Source organism: Dermochelys coriacea, chromosome 2, assembly GCF_009764565.3.
Source record: "Dermochelys coriacea isolate rDerCor1 chromosome 2, rDerCor1.pri.v4, whole genome shotgun sequence".
Classification (NCBI taxonomy): Eukaryota; Metazoa; Chordata; order Testudines; family Dermochelyidae; genus Dermochelys; species Dermochelys coriacea.
Genome location: NC_050069.1, coordinates 86577707 through 86597284, shown reverse-complemented (window position 1 = coordinate 86597284; position 19578 = coordinate 86577707). Strand labels below are relative to the sequence as shown.

General features: G+C 37.7%; 1 protein-coding gene across 4 annotated transcripts in view; it reads left to right on the top strand.

Annotated features, from left to right (window-relative positions):
* The window catches only part of LPIN2 (lipin 2), a 77527-nt gene that overhangs the window by 47581 nt on the left and 10368 nt on the right, over positions 1-19578 (top strand). For all 4 annotated transcript variants that reach the window (XM_038393304.2, XM_038393303.2, XM_038393313.2 and 1 more), the window contains exons 5-14: positions 4028-4135; positions 7964-8087; positions 9909-10242; positions 10536-10635; positions 14187-14374; positions 15800-15893; positions 16302-16371; positions 16510-16599; positions 17888-17970; positions 19154-19298. In XM_038393304.2, coding sequence (XP_038249232.1) covers positions 4028-4135; positions 7964-8087; positions 9909-10242; positions 10536-10635; positions 14187-14374; positions 15800-15893; positions 16302-16371; positions 16510-16599; positions 17888-17970; positions 19154-19298 — 1336 coding nt within the window. The remainder of the gene's footprint in view (positions 1-4027; positions 4136-7963; positions 8088-9908; positions 10243-10535; positions 10636-14186; positions 14375-15799; positions 15894-16301; positions 16372-16509; positions 16600-17887; positions 17971-19153; positions 19299-19578) is intronic.

Genomic DNA, 19578 nt, shown 5'->3' with positions numbered 1-19578 from the left:
TTTATGTTGGAGACCTACTCTGGGACCTGAAAGAATGATAAATACTCAGCCTGAAAACCATAGGAACTATACAAATTGTTCATTGAAGCAGAGCTGGTAGTTGGTTGGGATCAGGAGGAAGGTCTTTAATAGGATGAGGAAGTGAATGTCAGTGTAGGAAGAGAATGTGGCTGAAAAGAATCTTGTGTTCCTAAACACAGACATAAACTTCAAGGCCAGAAGGGGCCATTATGATCATCTAGTTGACCTCCTACATATCTCGCCCACCCTCAGAATCTCACCCACTCACTCTCCTATAATAGACCTGTAACTTCTGGCTGAGTTGCTTATGTCCTCAAATCTTGATATAAAGACTTCAAGCTACAGAGAATGCATCATTTACTCTGGTTCAAACCAGCAAGTGACCCATGCCTCATGTTGCAGAGACAGGTGAAAAAAAATCGCTATTACAAATGCAGAAAGCAAATTTTTCCTGTAAGTAGTACTCCCTTTCCCTGTTTTTCTTTGCATTAGGTTAAAATACATTAAATGTACTAAAGTTCTAGGAACCTTAAGCCTGTAGTGGCCTTTTGGGAAACTGACTGACTGCTGCATACCTTCAAGCAGTTGCTTTTGGGAATCATTGTTGATAATTCAAAATGTATCTCAAATTACTTGTTTGGAGGAGAGGCTAAAAGTTTGCAGGTTGGACTGAAGCAGCTGGTTTAATCAAAATTGTGACTAGTTGTAGGGCTTTTGGAGTATGAAAAGGCTACCTTTAGTTATCCAAGTCCTTTGAAAAATACAAGAGAGACAAAATTTTTTTTAATAAAGCCAGAATTTTGTTGTAAATGCATTTACAACAGGGTAAAGCTAAATGGAATAACACAAGAGGGCTGCTATAAAGATACTCAAAAAGAAAAGGAGTACTGGTGGCACCTTAGAGACTAACAAATTTATTAGAGCATAAGCCTTCGTGAGCTACAGCTCACTTCCTCGGATGCATTTGAAGTGAGCTGTAGCTCACGAAAGCTTATGCTCTAATAAATTTGTTAGTCTCTAAGGTGCCACCAGTACTCCTTTTCTTTTTGCGAATACAGACTAACACGGCTGCTACTCTGAAACCTATAAAGATACTGAAGTTCAGTACTACCTGCTAAAAACTTGGGTTTTGTCTTCTGAATCACAGCATAACCATGGATATATAATAAAATTTAGGACTGAACTCCATGAGACCCAAAATGTTGAGATGGTTTTGATGACCTAGCTCTATAATTGTAGGTCTCCTATTTGTATCCCTTGTGTCTTCTCCCATGCTCTAACAAAGTAGGAAGTAAAAGCCATACAGTAGGCATGACTTTGATTTTCTTTCCATCAGGTTACTAGTTGGATCCATCTAAAATCATGGTTGTACAATTAACTCTGACAAAACGTTGAGAGGCTTTGCTTTCATATAGAGTGGGGATGTGAGGACTACTCCAAATTATTATTAGCAGGTATTCTAGAATGGTCATAAAATTCAAAAAATACCTTGGCACTTAAGTTTTTTTTGGAATGATGTTACAGAAATAGGTATTCCAATATATATTCCAAATAAACTTAAGTGCCAAGGTTTTTTCTGAAAAATAAGTGTGTGTGTGTGTGTGTGTGTGTGTGTGTGTATATATATATATATATATAAATAAAAATAATAATAAGGATATAGAAGTCTCTGCTCAGATTTAAAAATAACACTAATACCAGAAAAGTCAGACAAGTGTTTCCAACAGAAAGGTCAAAAGTACAGCAGCAGGAAGGAACGTTTTATCTATTTCTGTTCTTGTAAAGTGGAAAGGAGCTCTCTTCTCTTCTTCAGAAAAATCTGCTTCAAGTCACTTTTGTTACTTATCACAAATATAATTTTACTCTCTAAATGTAGTGGTATGTTGTATGCATATGTTCTCAAAAGTGCCTAACTTAGCTACGTTACTGCCAACAGTTACTGAAATTTTGATGTATGAAGCAGAAATAGAGGGTGTATCTAGCATCTATGCATCTTTTACCATTTAGACACATTGTGCTTTTGACTGTTTTGTGTGGCTCCAAACTGGGATGTTGTGCTTTAACAGCCAATTTATAGGTTTTCTTTTCTTTGACTATCTGAGCATATATGTATGCAGTAAATAGAGACATTGGTTTAAAAACATTTTGTAATTTGTTTTGTCAAATTGTTTAATTTAATTTTCTATAAAGTGTAATATATTTACTAATATATTTGTATATATTTATATAGTAAAATGGATGAGGGAGGGAGAAAAATGGCAGCTGATGAATATTGCAAAATAGATAACTGACGGTAGTGCTGTTAGTGCGTGATCCACGGCTCATTGAAGTCACTCTGAGTCTTTCCATTGACTTCACTGGGCTTTGGACTAGGTTCCTTGAGGCTTCCATATTAAAGGCTCCTAGACCAAATAGTCTTCCTCACTGAGGACTGAAAGTTATTGTTCATCGGATGGTTCAGTGCCTTATGTGAAATGAGTTGGTTGTCTAGTTCTCTGGGAATAGATTCCACATGGCACAAATGGCACTACCTGGAAGTCGTTATATTTCCAATGTTTTTGTGTATGTGTAGGCCAAACCATTCTCATTTTCTGAGGTCTTCAACACTGGATGTACTCATGAGCAGTGTGAGGAAGCATATTGTCACCACCAATATACTTCTTGTCACTAAGGCTGTTAATTTAGTGCCTCTCATAAGCGATAAATATTGTAAGTGAAACAACAAATACTTGCTTATGTTAGTAAGTGGAAAAATACACTTTCATCTTAATATGTTCCAGTGTTATCACCCACTAACTATGGACTCTTCCCTATTTTGACTGAAAGATATGTGTGCCAATGAGTGGAAAAATCATTGTGGTGCATGGGATCTAAAGGGAGCAGTATAAATTTTCATAGGCTATACCTAGATTTTGGATCTCTTTTTTGGACTGAGAACATGCACTGGAACTTGTTAAGAAATGTTGTACAAAACCAGTATGGCCATTTCAACGGTGAAGAAGCCTTTTTTGTTTTTGCATATTAAACTTACAGCTGTTAAATCAAATTGCTTTTAAAATAATCATAAGCCAGACTTGTCCTCATGGCTTAGTGTCCTTGCTTTAGTGTTTGGATTTGGGGGGGGTAAGGGGGGGCAGAATAAACTGGCTTCGGAACAAGTTATTCATTTCTAAGAATAATTATCGTATTCAGTATACTTTTTCCATTAAGGTCAGAGCTGTACAAAGCTCTGAATTTTTATAGATGCAAATATTTGAAAGGGGCTTCTATAAATTAAATGCAGTGATTAGTTTACAGCCATAGTGCCATGTGCTTTGATCTCATTAGCGCTCTTCAGCTAATCACAGTTGGGCCTGGTGCTGGGAAATTAACCCAGTTACATCCTCTGCTCATAAATATACTGGAGGCAACTAATAGTAGTATCCAGTGTTAGTCTGGCTAACTTCTAGGTCCTATGTGACTTACCAATAACTTTTTTTTTACTGTATTATCCACAAACTAGGCTAATATTCAGAGAATACAGTATCAAATCTATTTTATGCATTCCTTTGTTGTAGTATTCTAAATTAATAGATTTTTGGAGGCTTTTGGGAAGGATCATCAACATTGTGCTTGAATTTTCCCCCAATTTCAATTTTTGCTTACATACTAAACAGCAAGCTTGTGGAGAATGGCATCACTTGGTATATGTTTGTGAGATTTCTTAGATTAACACTAAGTTGTTTAGTTAAATATGTGGTGGGGGGTCATTTTTAAACTTTGCTAGGATTTTTTTTACAGGTATTAAAGATGGCTGTGTAGGCAAGAAAGCAGCATCTCCCATGATGAGCTATTGCTCTTTCTTTAGTTATCTCTCAACTATTAGTCTCTCTCAACTATCAGTCTCTTCCTTGCTCTCTTTGACCTATGATTTCTGGTACAAATAATTCAGTTCTTCTAGGTAAGTTGCCAGTGAAGATATGTCATTGACTCACTTAAAACAAAAATGGTTCTTTTGTCTCCACAGAGGATCCTCAAATTCTTCACCAAAGAGTGACGAGCAGAAAGAGTCTTTGATTTATCGCTCCAAGGATCATTACCCTTTATCTGATGGAGACTGGTCCCCTTTGGAGAAGTAGGTCATTTTATGGTGTCATCTTTCTGTATGATTTTTGTCATCTTATGTTATGTAATGCACCACCTCCGTAACTTCTTCTGACCTATAAAACTACACAAAGAAAGGTGCTCAACATATGTGGTATCCAGGACTGCTTTTGCAACTTAGCACAGGCTCAAGGACTGTACATAAAATGTGTAAATTTACCTTTGCTGGAAAAAAAAAGAACTGTTGTATCATCCTTTCTGAATGAACAAAAGCTACTGTTAAAGTTCACCAGGGAAAAAATAAAACTGTAGCTGATCATTTTATTCACACCTAATAAATTACAGGAAGAGGGCAAATTCCCAAGCACTCAACCTAAGATTAGCCACAAATATGTGTGTCACAGAGTAAACATTTGTGAAGTGCCTAAGCTAACATTTGTAATAACTTTTTTTAAGTTGAGTTAAATGACAAATTACTCAAATTAAAACAAGACCACAAACTCTAGACAAACCCCCCGTCCAGAGCAGAGGAGCAGCCAGTTATATTTGCATAAAAGCTCCAGGCTTGTGGAGCGTCAGCCTTAACAGGTATTTGGCGTTCATCGCTATAGTATCTGTGCTCTTCACAATAATTAATGAATTTATCTTCACAACACAGCTGAGAGGTAGAGGAGTATTTTTCTCATTGTACAGATTTGGAATTGAGATAGATTAAGTTACTTGCACAAGATCACACAGCAAGTCTGGGGTAAAGCTGGGGACTGAATAAGTCTTCTGTTTCCTAGTCCAGTTCCTTAACCATAAAATCGTCCTTCCTCTCTAGTGAAGTGCTCTACCCGTTTTGGGTGAGAGAGCAATTTTGGTGGCTGAGGGATCCTTTAGCTGTTTAGGAGAGGGTGGCTGTTGGGGAAGGAGAAGGAAGACAGGGCTCCTACTCTTTGCCTTACAAAACCGTTAGCAGGAGCCTTTAGCTTTTCAAGTGTTAAAGAATACAGTCAAGAGGAGCAAGCCTCCAGCTTGTTCCAGTTCTTTATAGTGCAAACTGTGCATGTAGTGAGAGTAGCCCTTTCTGGGTCTGCTGGCACAATTTTTGTGTGCAGAAAACAGAGAAGCTTTCTCCAGTATCTCATCGCTATCTGCTCAAAAGAAAGGAGTAGACAGGCCATCACGGAGGCAAGGAAAGATGTATCGATACCTACAATCAGTGCTGCTTGTATTGTTATTTTCTTCATCATGCTATGGTCCATAAATCTGTTACAAGGGGTACTTCAGCCTGCTTGTGGTTTGGAGGCAAAACCACTCCTGTCAGTCACTAGCAGCAGGCAGTGCCTCACCCACTGACATTCCCTTCTGTTTTATCTGCCCCTGTAGTAACAGGCAAGCCAGATGAACAGTTGATTTAAAGTCTAGGCCCCTGTCAGACACTGTAGAAAATAATAGAGTTCATTTGGCAAGTTAAAGCAGTACTTGAAGTAAACAGGAGAAATACTTTTTTGCAAATGATAACTAACACAAGTGCAAGGTTCTGAGGTAAGGTCAATAGCTGCCCTCATTGCTAACTGCAGGACTTCCAACCAGACCTCTCTGAAGTTAGACCCCCAATTTGTGCCAGGCTTTTACTATTTGTTAGTAGACGGCTATCTATAGCTGTAGTCAAAATGAGGTTGCTGGACACAGTCCTAGCGGGGTTACTCTGTGGAGCTTTGCTAAAAATCACAGAGACAGATTTGTCCCATTCCCCATCTCCAGCAAGGATATGGAAATGCCAGGACACAAACGAAATCATCCATCATCAACTTCAGATTGCAGCAACACAGTATGACAAACAAGGTATCTCCATTTAATCCTGGAAATAGGTACCAGAAAGAGAATACAGAATCTATCAGTTGGAGTACAATGATTCATTGAAGTATCTGAGCACTGTTCCTTCCGTGGGTAACACACTTGTTCTTGTCATGATAGTTAATATATCTGAAGGGTTTTCATGAATAATCTAGGAAGAATGCCATCATCCCTCCTCTGTTCTGCGTGGAGCAAAGTTTCCTTTTGCATTGCCAATCAAAATGGAGAGGAACACCAAGACTTGCATGACAGAAAATGGATTAAGCAGAGTGAAGCCTGCACCTAGAAATATCCTCAGTCCTATTAAGTCTGTTTGGTGGGATGGGGATTGACCTCTTTGCATCAGGAACAGCAATAAACTGCCATGTGTCCTGTCCCCGTATCATGACCTGGGATGTGAGGTATTGAAATTACTACTTCCGAAGCTGAGAAATTGCTTATTTCCCCTACTACTCCCCAGGACCATGCAAAATATACGAAGGAGAGAGCAGCAACAATACTGTTAGCTTTCTGGCTTAAGAAGCTGGTCTTGCACCTGATTAACTTAGCATTGGATCTTCTGATGAATCTGCCACCAACCAGGACCAGACAGGTTCAAAATCAATGCTTGGATGAGTATCACCCTCATGATAATCTTGTGCACCATAAAAAGTCAATCAGTAGAATTTATTTTACTTTCTGGTGCAAAGACCAATGTTTAACTTGCACATTAAACCAATGAAACCAGGCTTAAAGGCCCTCCTAGAGGAACTCACTGTGAGTGTATGAATGTTCCAGCAAAAGGTCAAGTTTCTGTAGTATGTTATCATATTCAAGAAGAGAAAGTTTTGTACAAATCCCAAGACTAAATGCTTTCTTCAAGTAACAATCCTTATTCCAGCCACATAAGGTCATAGGACATTCTGCTATTTAGAACAGTACCCATATTGTAATAATAGGAAAGTAGAATTGAATTATCCTGCCTGTCAAAGTTGTCTCAATTGAAGGCAAATTCAAGGGGCAGGGCATTCTTATGGTTACTAGGTGTCTGGTTTTCAACCAAAAGTTCAGTTGAAAAGGGGACCTGGCAGTGTCCAGTCACCGCGGGCCAGGACGGGTGGTGCCAAGTCATCAACCCACACCAGCCCCTGCTCAGCCAGGGCCACCTTTTGCCTACATTTCAAGTGCAGGCAGTAGGCTCCTTGTCAGGTTGCAGCTCCTCTCCCAGCCCTGGAACAGAAGAAGCCCAGCTTGGTGGGAGAGGGAAGTGGTGAGGATCAAATGATGAGGAAGTGGGAGGGGAGCTTGGGGGAAGATGTGGAACAGGGTTGGGGCAGAAGAGGTGGGCAGAAGGGGTCCAGTTTTCAAAAATTGTAGGCATTCTCCTATCATCAGTGATTGAGGGGTGCGGTTTTGTCTCCAAGCTGCAAACAGGCTGAAATACCATTGTAATGTATCTGGACCTCATTATTCTAGGGAAACTTGCAAGTAAACACACAATATTTTCCCTGATTTGATCATATGCTCTACTAGTTGTGTCCCCACTCAATCTTGATGGGAGTGGGGTGCACTGTGTATGCTGTTGTGTACTGGAATGTAACCATCCATTTAACTTAACTTGCAGCAATAATAAGACTTTAGTATTGGCCTTTCAAACTGGAATGCTGTCTCATGTCTGGAACGCAGGAATTTAGAACAGATTATCCTAAATGAACAGGAGAAAGTACATCTGTCTCATGATGGCAGCTAAATCATCTAACTAAAAAAAAATAAAAAAAAATGAGAGAGAGAGAGAAAATTGTGGGGGATTATACTGAGAACACTTCAAGTACAATGAAGAAATCTGTTTAGGGTGATCAGTATGTAAGCCCCTGAATGTGATTTCGTTTTAACCTAATTTCTCTCAGTCTGAAAACCCAACTGGGCTTCTTGCCCTGTTGCTAAATAATTGAAGCTGTGTTAAACTAGAGAAAACTAACACAAATAGCTGCACAACAAATGCATTTTAAATACTGTAGCTTTCTGTTTACTTTGATAGTCCTTTCTCAGATCCAGTTTGTCCTAAAAGTGATTCAGAACTAGAAGTGAAACCTGCAGAGAGCTTGCTTAGAGCTGAATCTCATATGGAGTGGACATGGGGAGGATTCCCAGAATCTACTAAGGTAAAGTTATTTACAGATGAATTTTATATACTGCCTGGGACTTCTAATGTGACTGAATTTTGTCTTCCTTAAAACTTATAACTCTGCATTTCACATTAGACTATTGGGAAAAACTGAGCAATTGTGCATAATTCAACAGAAATACTGTAACATGAAAACAGCACTCTCTTGTGGCTGGCTAAGCGGAAGGCTTTTTATTGATTTCAAAAGCAGGGCTGCAAAAATCTCCCAGGATGATCTTTAGAGTAAAAATCTGTAGCTCTCTAATTTGCTGCTAGAAACGGAAGATATTTTTAAAATGATGCGTTAGGTGCAATAGAAATGATCAAGTGTAGTAACCTTTTTTGTAAAAGATAGGACCAGGCTCATTCCAGGGGAATCCTGTGCAAATTCTAATATAGGGAACTTGATGGCTGCTCACCCTCATGTTGTGGACTTTTAGCTACCAATTGCAGCCTCATATGGGAGTGGTCCTGGATAGGACAGGTGAATAGATTTGCTGGACTTGTACATCCTTAGGCAGCCCCCTTTTATAAGTGTTCCTTGCCCTCCCATGGTAGAAGCCTGACATAAATTCACTGTTTTCCAAACTGAGGTAGGGAAGTATAATGTAGCACCTTCTCTGTACCCTCAAGAGATGATGAAATTTAGGCCCTAAACCCATAGACAGCTCTGTGTGAGTGGACTGCTGTTCTGATGCAGAGCCTCAGTGAAGTTTACTGGGCCCATTCATACCACAGAGCTTTTGGAAAAAGGCTGTACATGAATATTATTTTTAAAAATTGGATTATTATTGAGAGGAGACATTTTGACTATAAGCATCGGGGTAGCCAGGTAAGTCTGTATCCCTAAAAACAGCAAGGAGTCCGGTGGCACCTTAAAGACTAACAGATTTATTTGGGCATAAGCTTTTGTGGGTAAAAAAAAAAAAAACCATCTGAAGAAATGTGTTTTATCCACGAAAGCTTATGCCCAAATAAATCTTAGTCTTTAAGGTGCCACCGGACTCCTGGTTGCTTTTGTGACTATAAGCAATGATCTATCATCATCAATTGAAAAGTTAGGGTTAGTTTGAATGTGTCAAAAATCTGTCTAGTTTTATCACCTGCGATTCTTCAAAAGTAACCTAACCACATTCAAAATGGGGAAATGGAGAGCTGGTTTTAATGAGGTCTGTTTTAATATAGTGTCGTGAATTCAGGTTGTGCTAATTACTCATACATTCCTCACCAGTGACAAAGGGGATTGAATGTTTCCTCGTTTTTATATGCTAAATGGTGTCTTAGCCAGGCATTTATGGTAGCACCACAGTGAGATAAAAGTCCCTGGCCTGCGTTCACAATCTAGATAAATAAGTAGAGGGCAGGAGACATGATGTAACACACACACAGTATGTGCAAACAGAAAAAGTGCAAGTATAGAACATAAATTAAAATGACAAATATTCGCATCTTACTCTTCAAGCTTGTCAGTCAGGAAGCTTCCTGTAGGCATCATGGTAGAGATGGGCTTCAGGAAGAACTTGTATTGTGGATGAGCTTAGAATATAGAACTATGGACCGATTTTTATACTCTGTGAAACTGGTGAACAAGTTCCTATGTGGTTGACAATCCCTGGACTTTATTAATGAGATTGCATGTGCAGTTGTTAAAAGGTACGTTAAAGTTTAATCCAGCAGGCTTTTAACTTTTTTGGTTTCAAAAGTATCATCATCTCTGGCATAATTATTATAAGCACTTGTTAGCTAATGTTCAGAGCTGAATAAAATAAATGACATACTGCATGAAAGTACATGAGAACGAGATCTTTCTTCTTTTCAGATAAGCAAGAAGGACAAATTGGAGCATCCTAGAACAGCTACCATTACCCCATCAGAAGAGACTCATTTTAGGGTCATCCTCAGCTCTGATGAAGTTGAAGATTTTTTGGTGAAAGATTCTGTCTGTACGGTACTGAAACCTGAGCCAAGAACTCATCCTCTGTTTAAGCAAATGGAGGTTAAAGAGTCTTTTGCATCTGCAGTTATAGAACCTCTGCTGGAGATCCCTCTAGAATCATCTACATTAGATGCTGATCATCTCCCCGGCCCATTAGCAGATAGTCCTTCAGAAGCAAAACCACCAGCAAAAATTGACTCTCCTTCAAAAACGAAAGGTATTCATTTTGTATTTAAAAGAACTGGTACATTCCCACAGAGTTTTCTGTGAAATTTGATGAAGTTATCCAAAAACTGTAGCTTTACACTTCCAATTTTGAGATTTAAATACAACATTTTTAATTTTTAAAAAAAGCAACCAGAAAAACCTCACTGACTACAGGCCAACTAACCTGCAGGCATTCCTGTTTAGATTCCCATATGAACAATGTTCAGAGTGCAGAAAACCCACAGCACTGTATTTAATACATGTATTAATCTCAAATCACCTAATTGTTATGGCAATCAACAGGGGTGCACAAGCGAAGTCAACACCAGGGGCCTCATGATATTTACTTGGATGACTTGAAGGCTTTGGAACCTGAAGTTGCCGCACTCTACTTTCCCAAAAGGTAGCTTGGAGTTAGTGTTCTAATATGGCAAGGCTTATATTGCAAAATAATTTATCTGTTAGTTTTAGGAGTGAGCCAATTGAGATAAAAGAACTGAGCCAATCCTTGTTCAAAATTTAAGCTTGCCTTTGAGCGTTTACAGTATATAAAAGGATAAATCAATATTGAACTTGTTCTGTATATCTCTCCTTCTTTCCAGAAGTAGAGAGACAATGAAATATGATGTGAAAGGCTGTTGTTGTGGTATTTCTGTCCTAACTGAACCGAGAAAGTGCTGGGGCCTTGTGAGAAACTTTACAATATATAGCTATTTTGGGGAGCAGTATTATTCCCAGTAATTTGTCTTGTGCTCATTTGTTTTCCCTTGTAACTGGCATCACTGTTTTCATGGAGTGGAATGTGTATCCTTAGTGTTACTATATAAACTGAGCGTTTTTCGTAAGAAAACATATATAACTGAGTTAACCCTTTTTCATATTCTATCTAGCTAAAATGTTTTAACTCCTAAGATACTCTCCAGTATGTCTTTCGAAGAAGACCCTAAAAAAGAAACATCTAAATTCTACAAGCTTTACAAACGGTCATAAATCATCTAATATATCTGCTTCAAACTTGTGTACTATAATGCCTGTTCTCTTAAATTGGGTCTGATAATATGGGCTTGAGGGAATACTGGGGGGCAAACTTACAATTTTGTCAAAATTGATGGAGTTCAAAATTATCGTGGGGTGCAATTGTGCCATCAGACTCATGGAATCATGGCTCAGTACTGGGGGCTTCTTCCATCAAGCCTGCAAGTTATCAGTCTGTGGGTTATGACCCCCAGGATATCACAAACAGGGTTCATGGGATTGCTACCACCTTCCTTTTCTTTATAGCTAGATGTTGAGGGATCCTGACATTTTCCTGTGGTAACATAGTCTGTCGCCTTGTCAAAGGCAGGACTGTCATCAGTCTGTATTTTCTCATGTATTTTGTTCAGTATAATTGACTCACTCAGTAGTTTGCTTAGAGACTATATTCCAGAGTCTTAAGCCTTTAATAAAGGCTAACAAAAATAATTTTTTATTAAAACAGTATTTTGCTACAGCCAAGCATGAATTATTTGAAGGTTTCAGGGACATCCAAAACCTTCAGATAACTGCGGGAGCCAGTTAGCAGGCTTTGAACCTGAGCACACTAACTTGAGCAGGTTTCAGAGTAGCAGCCATGTTAGTCTGTATTCGCAAAAAAGAAAAGGAGTACTTGTGGCACCTTAAAGACTAACAAATTTGTTTAAGCATAAGCTTTCATGAGCTAGAGCTCACTTCATCGGATGCATTCGGTGGAAAATAGAGTGTGGAGATTTATATACACACACAGAGAACATGAACAATCATTTTATGAACAAACAAGAATTTGCTTGTCTTTGCCTCAAGGCTCTACTTTCTGTGGTATCACAAAAAGCCTGCTAACGACATGAACTGCAGTTGGGAGCTCCAAAAGAACAAAACTCTAACAGATTCCTCCTCCCTTCCTGTGCTAAACAGTTGCCAGTCTTAAACTGTATCAACCATAATCTAGGATACCCAAATTATCTAAACTCCTCCTGATTTTTACAAAGTATTGGAGTGGCACTGAGGCCTTCATAAAATCAAAACGTAACATTCTAACACTGGAAATACAAATGTAAATTTGCGTTAGTTCCCTTGTCAAGAAACTACTTTGAGTATCATGATCTTAAAGTAGTTATTTATATCTAGAGTGCCAAAACACATCCATTTCAGTGTCTGAGTAGAAGTGGAGTCTAAATTGGCTGAGCTAAGGAGATTGCTCCAACTCAGTTAGCAGGTGCATTTTCTGTACTTTCATTTGTGTTTGGTTTGTTTGTTTTTTTAAAAAAAAAAAGCAGCAGTGTTTCTCTAAACTGGATATTAATTGAATCCAGATAGCAAGAAGATAAATTAGTAATATTTACTGATTAAACTAATTTCCTACTACTGACAGTGTGCTGATTCCAGATAAGCAGGCAATTCTATCTAAAAATCATTTACCAAGCAATGTCAGCTAATAGTACACAGTCCAGCTTTCTTTTAGGTTCATTCTTATCCAGCTACACTTTGGTTCTAAAACCAGCAAGAAACTCCCCCCACCCACCCCACCCCATCCCACCTTGGATTGACTTCTGAAAACTACTCCCTGCAGTCTGTATCCTACAACTTTTCAGATGTTAAGTAAGCCTTTCAGTTCTGGCTCTGGCAGTGTGAGTTGTAGAAATTCACTATGAGCATCCTGGAAAATTATATAGTTTAAAATCTGAACTAAACAATAGTTTCTAAAGTACATTCATTCCCTCCCTTCTGGAAATCAGGAAATTATACTGTTGCTAAACATTCAAATACTTTTAGTAACTGTTAGTTTCCTTTTTGGAAATCAAAATTAAGTAATGTTTTGCTGCTTTTTTTTGGTTTGTTTTGTATGGGGGAAGAAGAGGAGAATGAGACTTTTTAACATTATAAAATACACTTGGCCATATGCTGTGTGTAACAGTGTACTGGCGTGTTTTGTGTATTTTAGTTTTTCAGAATATGAAAAACAAATAAACCCTGAAATCTTCAGTAGGAATAGTTTAGTCAATGTCAGTCTCTAATGCAACTATAATGAAGCCCTGACTCAAGCATGTGCTTAAGTGCATTCCAAAATATTATCATGAACATGGGTGCTTGTCTAAGTTAGTCAAATGACCATTCTAAGGCCAAGATTCTGCTCTCATTTAAACCAGCTTTGTATCAGTGTAACTCCAAAATGACTTCAGTGTAGTTATTCCTGATTTATGCCAGTGTAAATGGGAGGAGAATTGGGGCCCTCAGTCTTTCAGCATTATCAAGAGTTTTTCTTTTTTTCTTTTTTTTTTTTTAAGTTATTTAATTACTGATCTTTAGGTCCATGAACCTATTCAGTTTTCAGACCATTGGACAAATAATCTCTGTCTATTTATTAGAGCCAGATTGTTTGGTCTGGATCATTACAAAATAAATTCCTATCACAAAGAATATGTCAGTAATGTAAGAGCAGATGACATTCCATTTTAATATTTCAATCGTGAGATGAAAGGAAATGTTAGTGAGAGAAAATACCTTGTGTTAACATCTGGGTGCACAAATACTCAGATTTCCTTTTTCAGAAAAGATAGGTTTCAGAGTAGCAGCCATGTTAGTCTGTTTTCGCAAAAAGAAAAGGAGTACTTGTGGCACATTAGAGACTAACAAATTTATTTGAGCATAAGCTTATGAAGTGAGCTGTAGCTCACGAAAGCTTATGCTCAAATAAATTTTAGTCTCTAAGGTGCCCCAAGTCCTCCTTTTCTTTTTTCAGAAAAGAAAATCTGATCATTGTAGAACAAATCTTTAATTTTGTAACAAAATATATTTGAAATACAAGAATATGTAGTGCTGGGATTGCATTTTGTATCATGTGCTGCACGTAATACTGTGGTTGCATATAACTTAAAATACATACATATGTGTATGCAAGAGAATTACATACACAAAATGTAAACTCCTTTCCTCTAGTGATAATGATCCAAGTTCCAGACCGTGGACTGAGTCAGATACCCTCTCTGGTTCCCAGTCACCACAGTCAGTGGGAAGTGCTGCTGCTGACAGTGGCACAGAGTGCATGTCTGATTCTGCTATGGACTTGCCTGATGTCACACTTTCTGTCTGTGGAGGTCTAAGTGAAAATGGAGAGATCTCTAAAGGTATGTAAGAAACTAAGTCAAATTAAGCCAGAAATGTGAATTGAGTACAGCCTAATGAAGTTACTTAAGGTTGCTATACTCTTATATTAGAAGACTGACACATGAAGCTGTTAGTGTTTAATTTTGCTCTACCTGGGGAAGCATGAGAGAGCTGAAAACATACTTGTATTTTATATGCTTTGAGTAAATCAACTACTGTGGAATACAGTATAAACTCTCAAACATTTTCAAAGGATAGATGATTTGCATTTATATTATGGGCGGATCAGTCCAAAACTAGACAAGAAAAGCTCCTGACAGCTATTTCTCTCCTGCTGCTGCACCATGTGTGAAATGTCTGACCACGTTTTGTACTGGCTCCCTCTGCATTGCTTGCTTTGCCATTGTATAAAGCTTTAAAATTGTGTTTGTATCCCATTGCTTGATAGACTTTCTTCTTTTTAATCTCTTGCTCAGCAAGAGGTAGGATGGCAAATGTCATCCTCTTGGACTATCCTGCTTTAGAAGTGAAGATTCATCTTCCTTTCCCCTCTCAAAATATTTCCTTATCCTGATCTTTTCATGTCACGTTGGTTTTGGCTCTAGACTTCCCTGCTCGATTATTCACACTCTGTAGAAAGTGAAAGTTAACCATACATGCTGCTTACTCTTTTTCTCCTTAATGACTCTTATTTCCTGAACATAATGGGATATTTAAGTTTTAGTATCTGTTTTATTCAATATTCAAGTTTTGCCATAAATATTCTTCTCCAGCAGCCAAAGGGAACTTAATTTTTTTTTATAAAGTCCAAGATTGATACACATTTTGAATGTATATCTTGGTGATGTGATTTGTATAAGGTATAAAAATCAGACTTGAATTATAAAAAGCTATATTAAAAAAAATCTTCCTCATGTGGGGCGGGGAAGGGAGGGGGTTAGTGCACTGGAGGGAGAAGGTAATTGAGTAACATTGAATTTCTGTAAAACTGCATAGTTGCTGTCAAAAGCTGTTATAAGTAATGGGTACTTGTTGGCACTCACAAAACAATTGTTACTTGTAGGTTCAATGTGTAAATTTCATGATTTGATACACTTAAATTTTCTTTTTTTAAAAAATAAAAAGTAAATCAGTCTCTACTTCTCTCCTGTACTACTTTACTTCTCGTTACTGTGACTGATGGAGTGGGGGGTCTGGAAGGTGAGGCCGTTCTGCAATTGAGGAATTGTTCATGGTAGCTTTCACGTTTTTTCACCTGTGACGTAGACCATTTTCAGCATCTCTTTTGGCTGATGTTAAAAAGTCAGCAAAGGTAATTGAAAACTCAAGGAAAAGGATTTATTAGTTTATATACCAGACAATAGATTTACTGAAGGCAATCTCAAAAAGAGGAGGCAAAAACAGTTAATATTTAAGTGAATTGATAAAATGTCCTTGTATTGCAGAAAAATTCATGGAACATATTATTACCTACAATGAATTTGCTGAAAATCCAGGACTCATAGACAATCCTAATCTAGTTATAAGGATTTACAACAGGTAATTTCCCATTACTATAAAATGTTTACATTTCATATAGCTTTCCTTTTTTAGTAATACATTTTAAAGGTACTGTATCTTTCAGTTCCAGTTCTAACTTGTATTTCCATATGTATTTTGTATTTGTGATCTTTTGCTCATGCAACATGCCTTTGAATTGCAGATTAAAGTCAGATTTGCATTTTCTAAAGCAAGATCTTGCAGCATTTGTCACTAACAGTAAACAGTGTACATTAGGAAAACTATTTGACTTGAAGCAAACATTAGTTGCATGTTTTTATGAGCAGCCTACAACAAAAATCAAACTTTATTTTTACCAAGCAAAGAGCATGCTGCATGCTAATCAGTTATTTCTGCTGAATCCAGCCCTTATTGTAGCTTCTCATCAAGACTATCTCCTTAAACCAGGTATTATAACTGGGCATTGGCTGCTCCCATGATTCTCAGCTTGCAGGTGTTCCAGAAAAGTTTGCCCAAGGTAAACTAACACAAACTTATACTTTAATGCAATTTGTATGTACAGTAATACAGAACTATAATTTTAATATTTGTGTGTGTGTGTATGTGTATATATATTAATGTATATGTATAACTTAACTAAACTAAACATTTTCAGGCTACAGTAGAGTCTTGGGTTAAAGACAAGATGCCCAAGAAATCTGGAAGATGGTGGTTCTGGCGCAAGAGGGACAGCATGACTAAACAAGTAATTGAAGCCTATTTTATCTTTTCATGGTTATGTGAATCAAAATCAGCTGTGAAATTTTGCTCTTAAATGCATCAGACAACATGTGCTGATCAGATCTTTGGCAGTAAGTGCAGCGCATGTTCAATTATTCATCAATATTATGTAACTATTTAAACTTCTTTGAGGTTTAGAGACTAAAATATCACTAGTAACATTACTAACTAAACACAATAAATTTGGATTGAAGGATCTTGGGGCTTGTTTAAATGCTCTGCAGTTTGGATTACGGGAATGTGAATTGCAGCACGTGCTAGCATGCTACACGGTAACTCCACTGTGTGGATGCTGTTGGCACAAATTAAATTACCTAATTTGTAATGCTGGGTACCTTTTTTAGTTCATGCCAGCGTCCATATGAAGGAGTTACAGCGCAGTAGGCTGCAATTCACACCCAGTAGTTCCCACTGTGGGAACTAGCCTATTTGACATAGCCTTTATTTCAGATTGTCCTCACTGCAAACCTTTGAAAAGTAGTTTTGAAGACAATTGATGAAGTTGCAGTGTATTTTGGGAACTCCTATGCAAATAAAAGGGAAATAGAAAAATGGGCAATGTTCTGTCAGTCTGTCCCTTACATAATTACAGCACTCTAATTTTGACTAGCTATTTTAGGTTGATTTAATCTTTCTTCCAGTACTTTGAACATGCATTTATTTAACTTCAACACTTATCAGAGTTTATTTTTAGTGAATTTAATGTTTCTAAAAGATGTTGGATCGAGAGTTTTGATTACTACAAAATGGTCAGAAGCAGTGCCCATTTCCATCGTGCTCTCCTGCACGCATGCCCCACCACCAAGCTTGGAGAGGTCCATTTCTAAAGATGGCTGTCCCCAAGCCCCTTCATATTTGCCTGCTAGGATCAAGACCACTAAACACTAGTCTTGTACTGATTTTATCCTTTTTCTTTTTTAAGACTGTCATAAGTGACTTGGTTGCAAGATTTGGATTGTAGATGGTGCACCAGAAAGTGCCTGATTAGAGCATTATTTACATTAGTTAGTATCTGGTTTGCAGAGTCCTTCCTGTTTGCCTACAGAATTAAATATTTTGAGGAGAAATGGTCTATGAAAGGATCTCTTATGAAGTAGTCCCCGTAATGAGCAAATTTGAGTACCTCATACAGATAGAGTATCAAATTTACTGCTTATATGATAGCTATTTGGTTATGCCTGAAATGTAAATTAGTTCTTGTCATTGCGGATGCCGAAAATGTTGGTATGTTCTTGATTCTTGTGCTATCGTAGCTACCAGAGGCAAAGGAGGGGAAGTCTGAGGCACAAAGAACAAATGACCTTCCAGCAACTTCAAAAGAACAAGTTAATAGCAGGTGTGTTTTTGTCTGAAGATTTGTTTGCAGACTCAATAGTGTCATGATTTTTGAGGATTCATGAGGATTTACTGTGAGAAGAAACGTTTCCTCTGAGCTACTAAACAAAAACAGATAGTTTCAGCCAACACTTCCACAAGAAACTGTTTGGCAATAAACTGTTTAGGCACTAGCAATGTATATTAACGCCTTAAATCATATGAAAATATGTAGTGTATGGTGTCTGTTGGTTTCTTCTTATAAAATCCTAAATTCATTGGATGATTTGCACAATATGCCCTCTTTTTGGGGAACATACAAGAATCAAAACAATAAAAATAGTATTGAATGTAGTGAGTGAGTCACTCAAGAACATAGTTGGGGACTAGTAGTAACCAGCACAAAACTTCTTTCTGTCTAGTGCTGGCTGTTAAAATAAGTCCCCTAATGTTTTGTTCCCCTTGCCTCTCCAAGATTTTAAGAAGGGATGAGAGTAAGGTTTAAGAAAGTATCTAAGTATGCCATGGTGGTAGGTACCTCAGGAAACTTAAATGTAACTCCAGTTATTTTAAATTCTGAAACTTCAGATTAATTGGCAGAGAAATAAAAACATACAGGGTAATCTTTAGAGGTTAGCCTCTAAATTGTGTAATTTATTAGCCCACCTTTAACCTTTGGTCTCAGAGAGCTGTCATTAGGAATTATTATAAAGTACCACCACTTGTCCAATATCCCTCTTCATCTATGGTGTACCTAGTTGAATAGCACAGAAGTAGTGACAAACTGGTCTCATGTCCCTAACCCTGAGTCAGCCCCAATGTAAATAGCATTGTTTCAAGGCTTCACCAATACCAGGATGTTACAAGACGTCTCTTCCCCACCCTACTAGCATACACTAGCCCTAGTTTGACACATGGTAACACACAAACCTCAGTAATCTGTAGTGGAGTTTCCCATCGTAGTGTGGTTTAGCCAGATTAAGATGGTGTGGACATTTTTCTTTTTCTTCAAAATACACATTCTATCCTAAATTAAATCTGTACACCTCAAGAGCTAATTTTCTCAAGGCCATGGCAAATCCTTGATACAAGCAGAAAATCTTGATACTTAAAATTGGTCTTGCACATATGAGAAGACATGAGTTTTAAGCCAATACAAAAACATTTTCTACATCTTACTTTTATTTTGGTTGATGTCATATTAGGCTGACAGAAGATGATTCTTCTAGTGATGAAGAGTCACAAGAGCTGAAAGAATCCCTAAAAATAGATTCGGTCCCAGTGGAACATTCAAGCTATGGGAACACTGTCTCTTATAAGAAGTCACTTAGATTGTCTTCAGACCAAATAGTAAGTGGTATATATTTGCATGTTGCAGCTCTGATAAGTGTTCTGTTTTTTTCATATTGAGTTTTTCACTAAGCTTACTATGGTAACCATTGAACTTAAGTTTCCAATAAAAATAAAGTAGGACCAGAATCACTTATATGGGGTCCTATATTTAGCACTTTGGACAAGGAACGACTGGATTTAAAGGACCTCTGCTTTCTTGTACTATGTAGGAATGCTGCAGTCTTTTTAAAAAGACTTTGTAGTTCTGTGTTATGATGAAAAATCATCTAGCAAATAT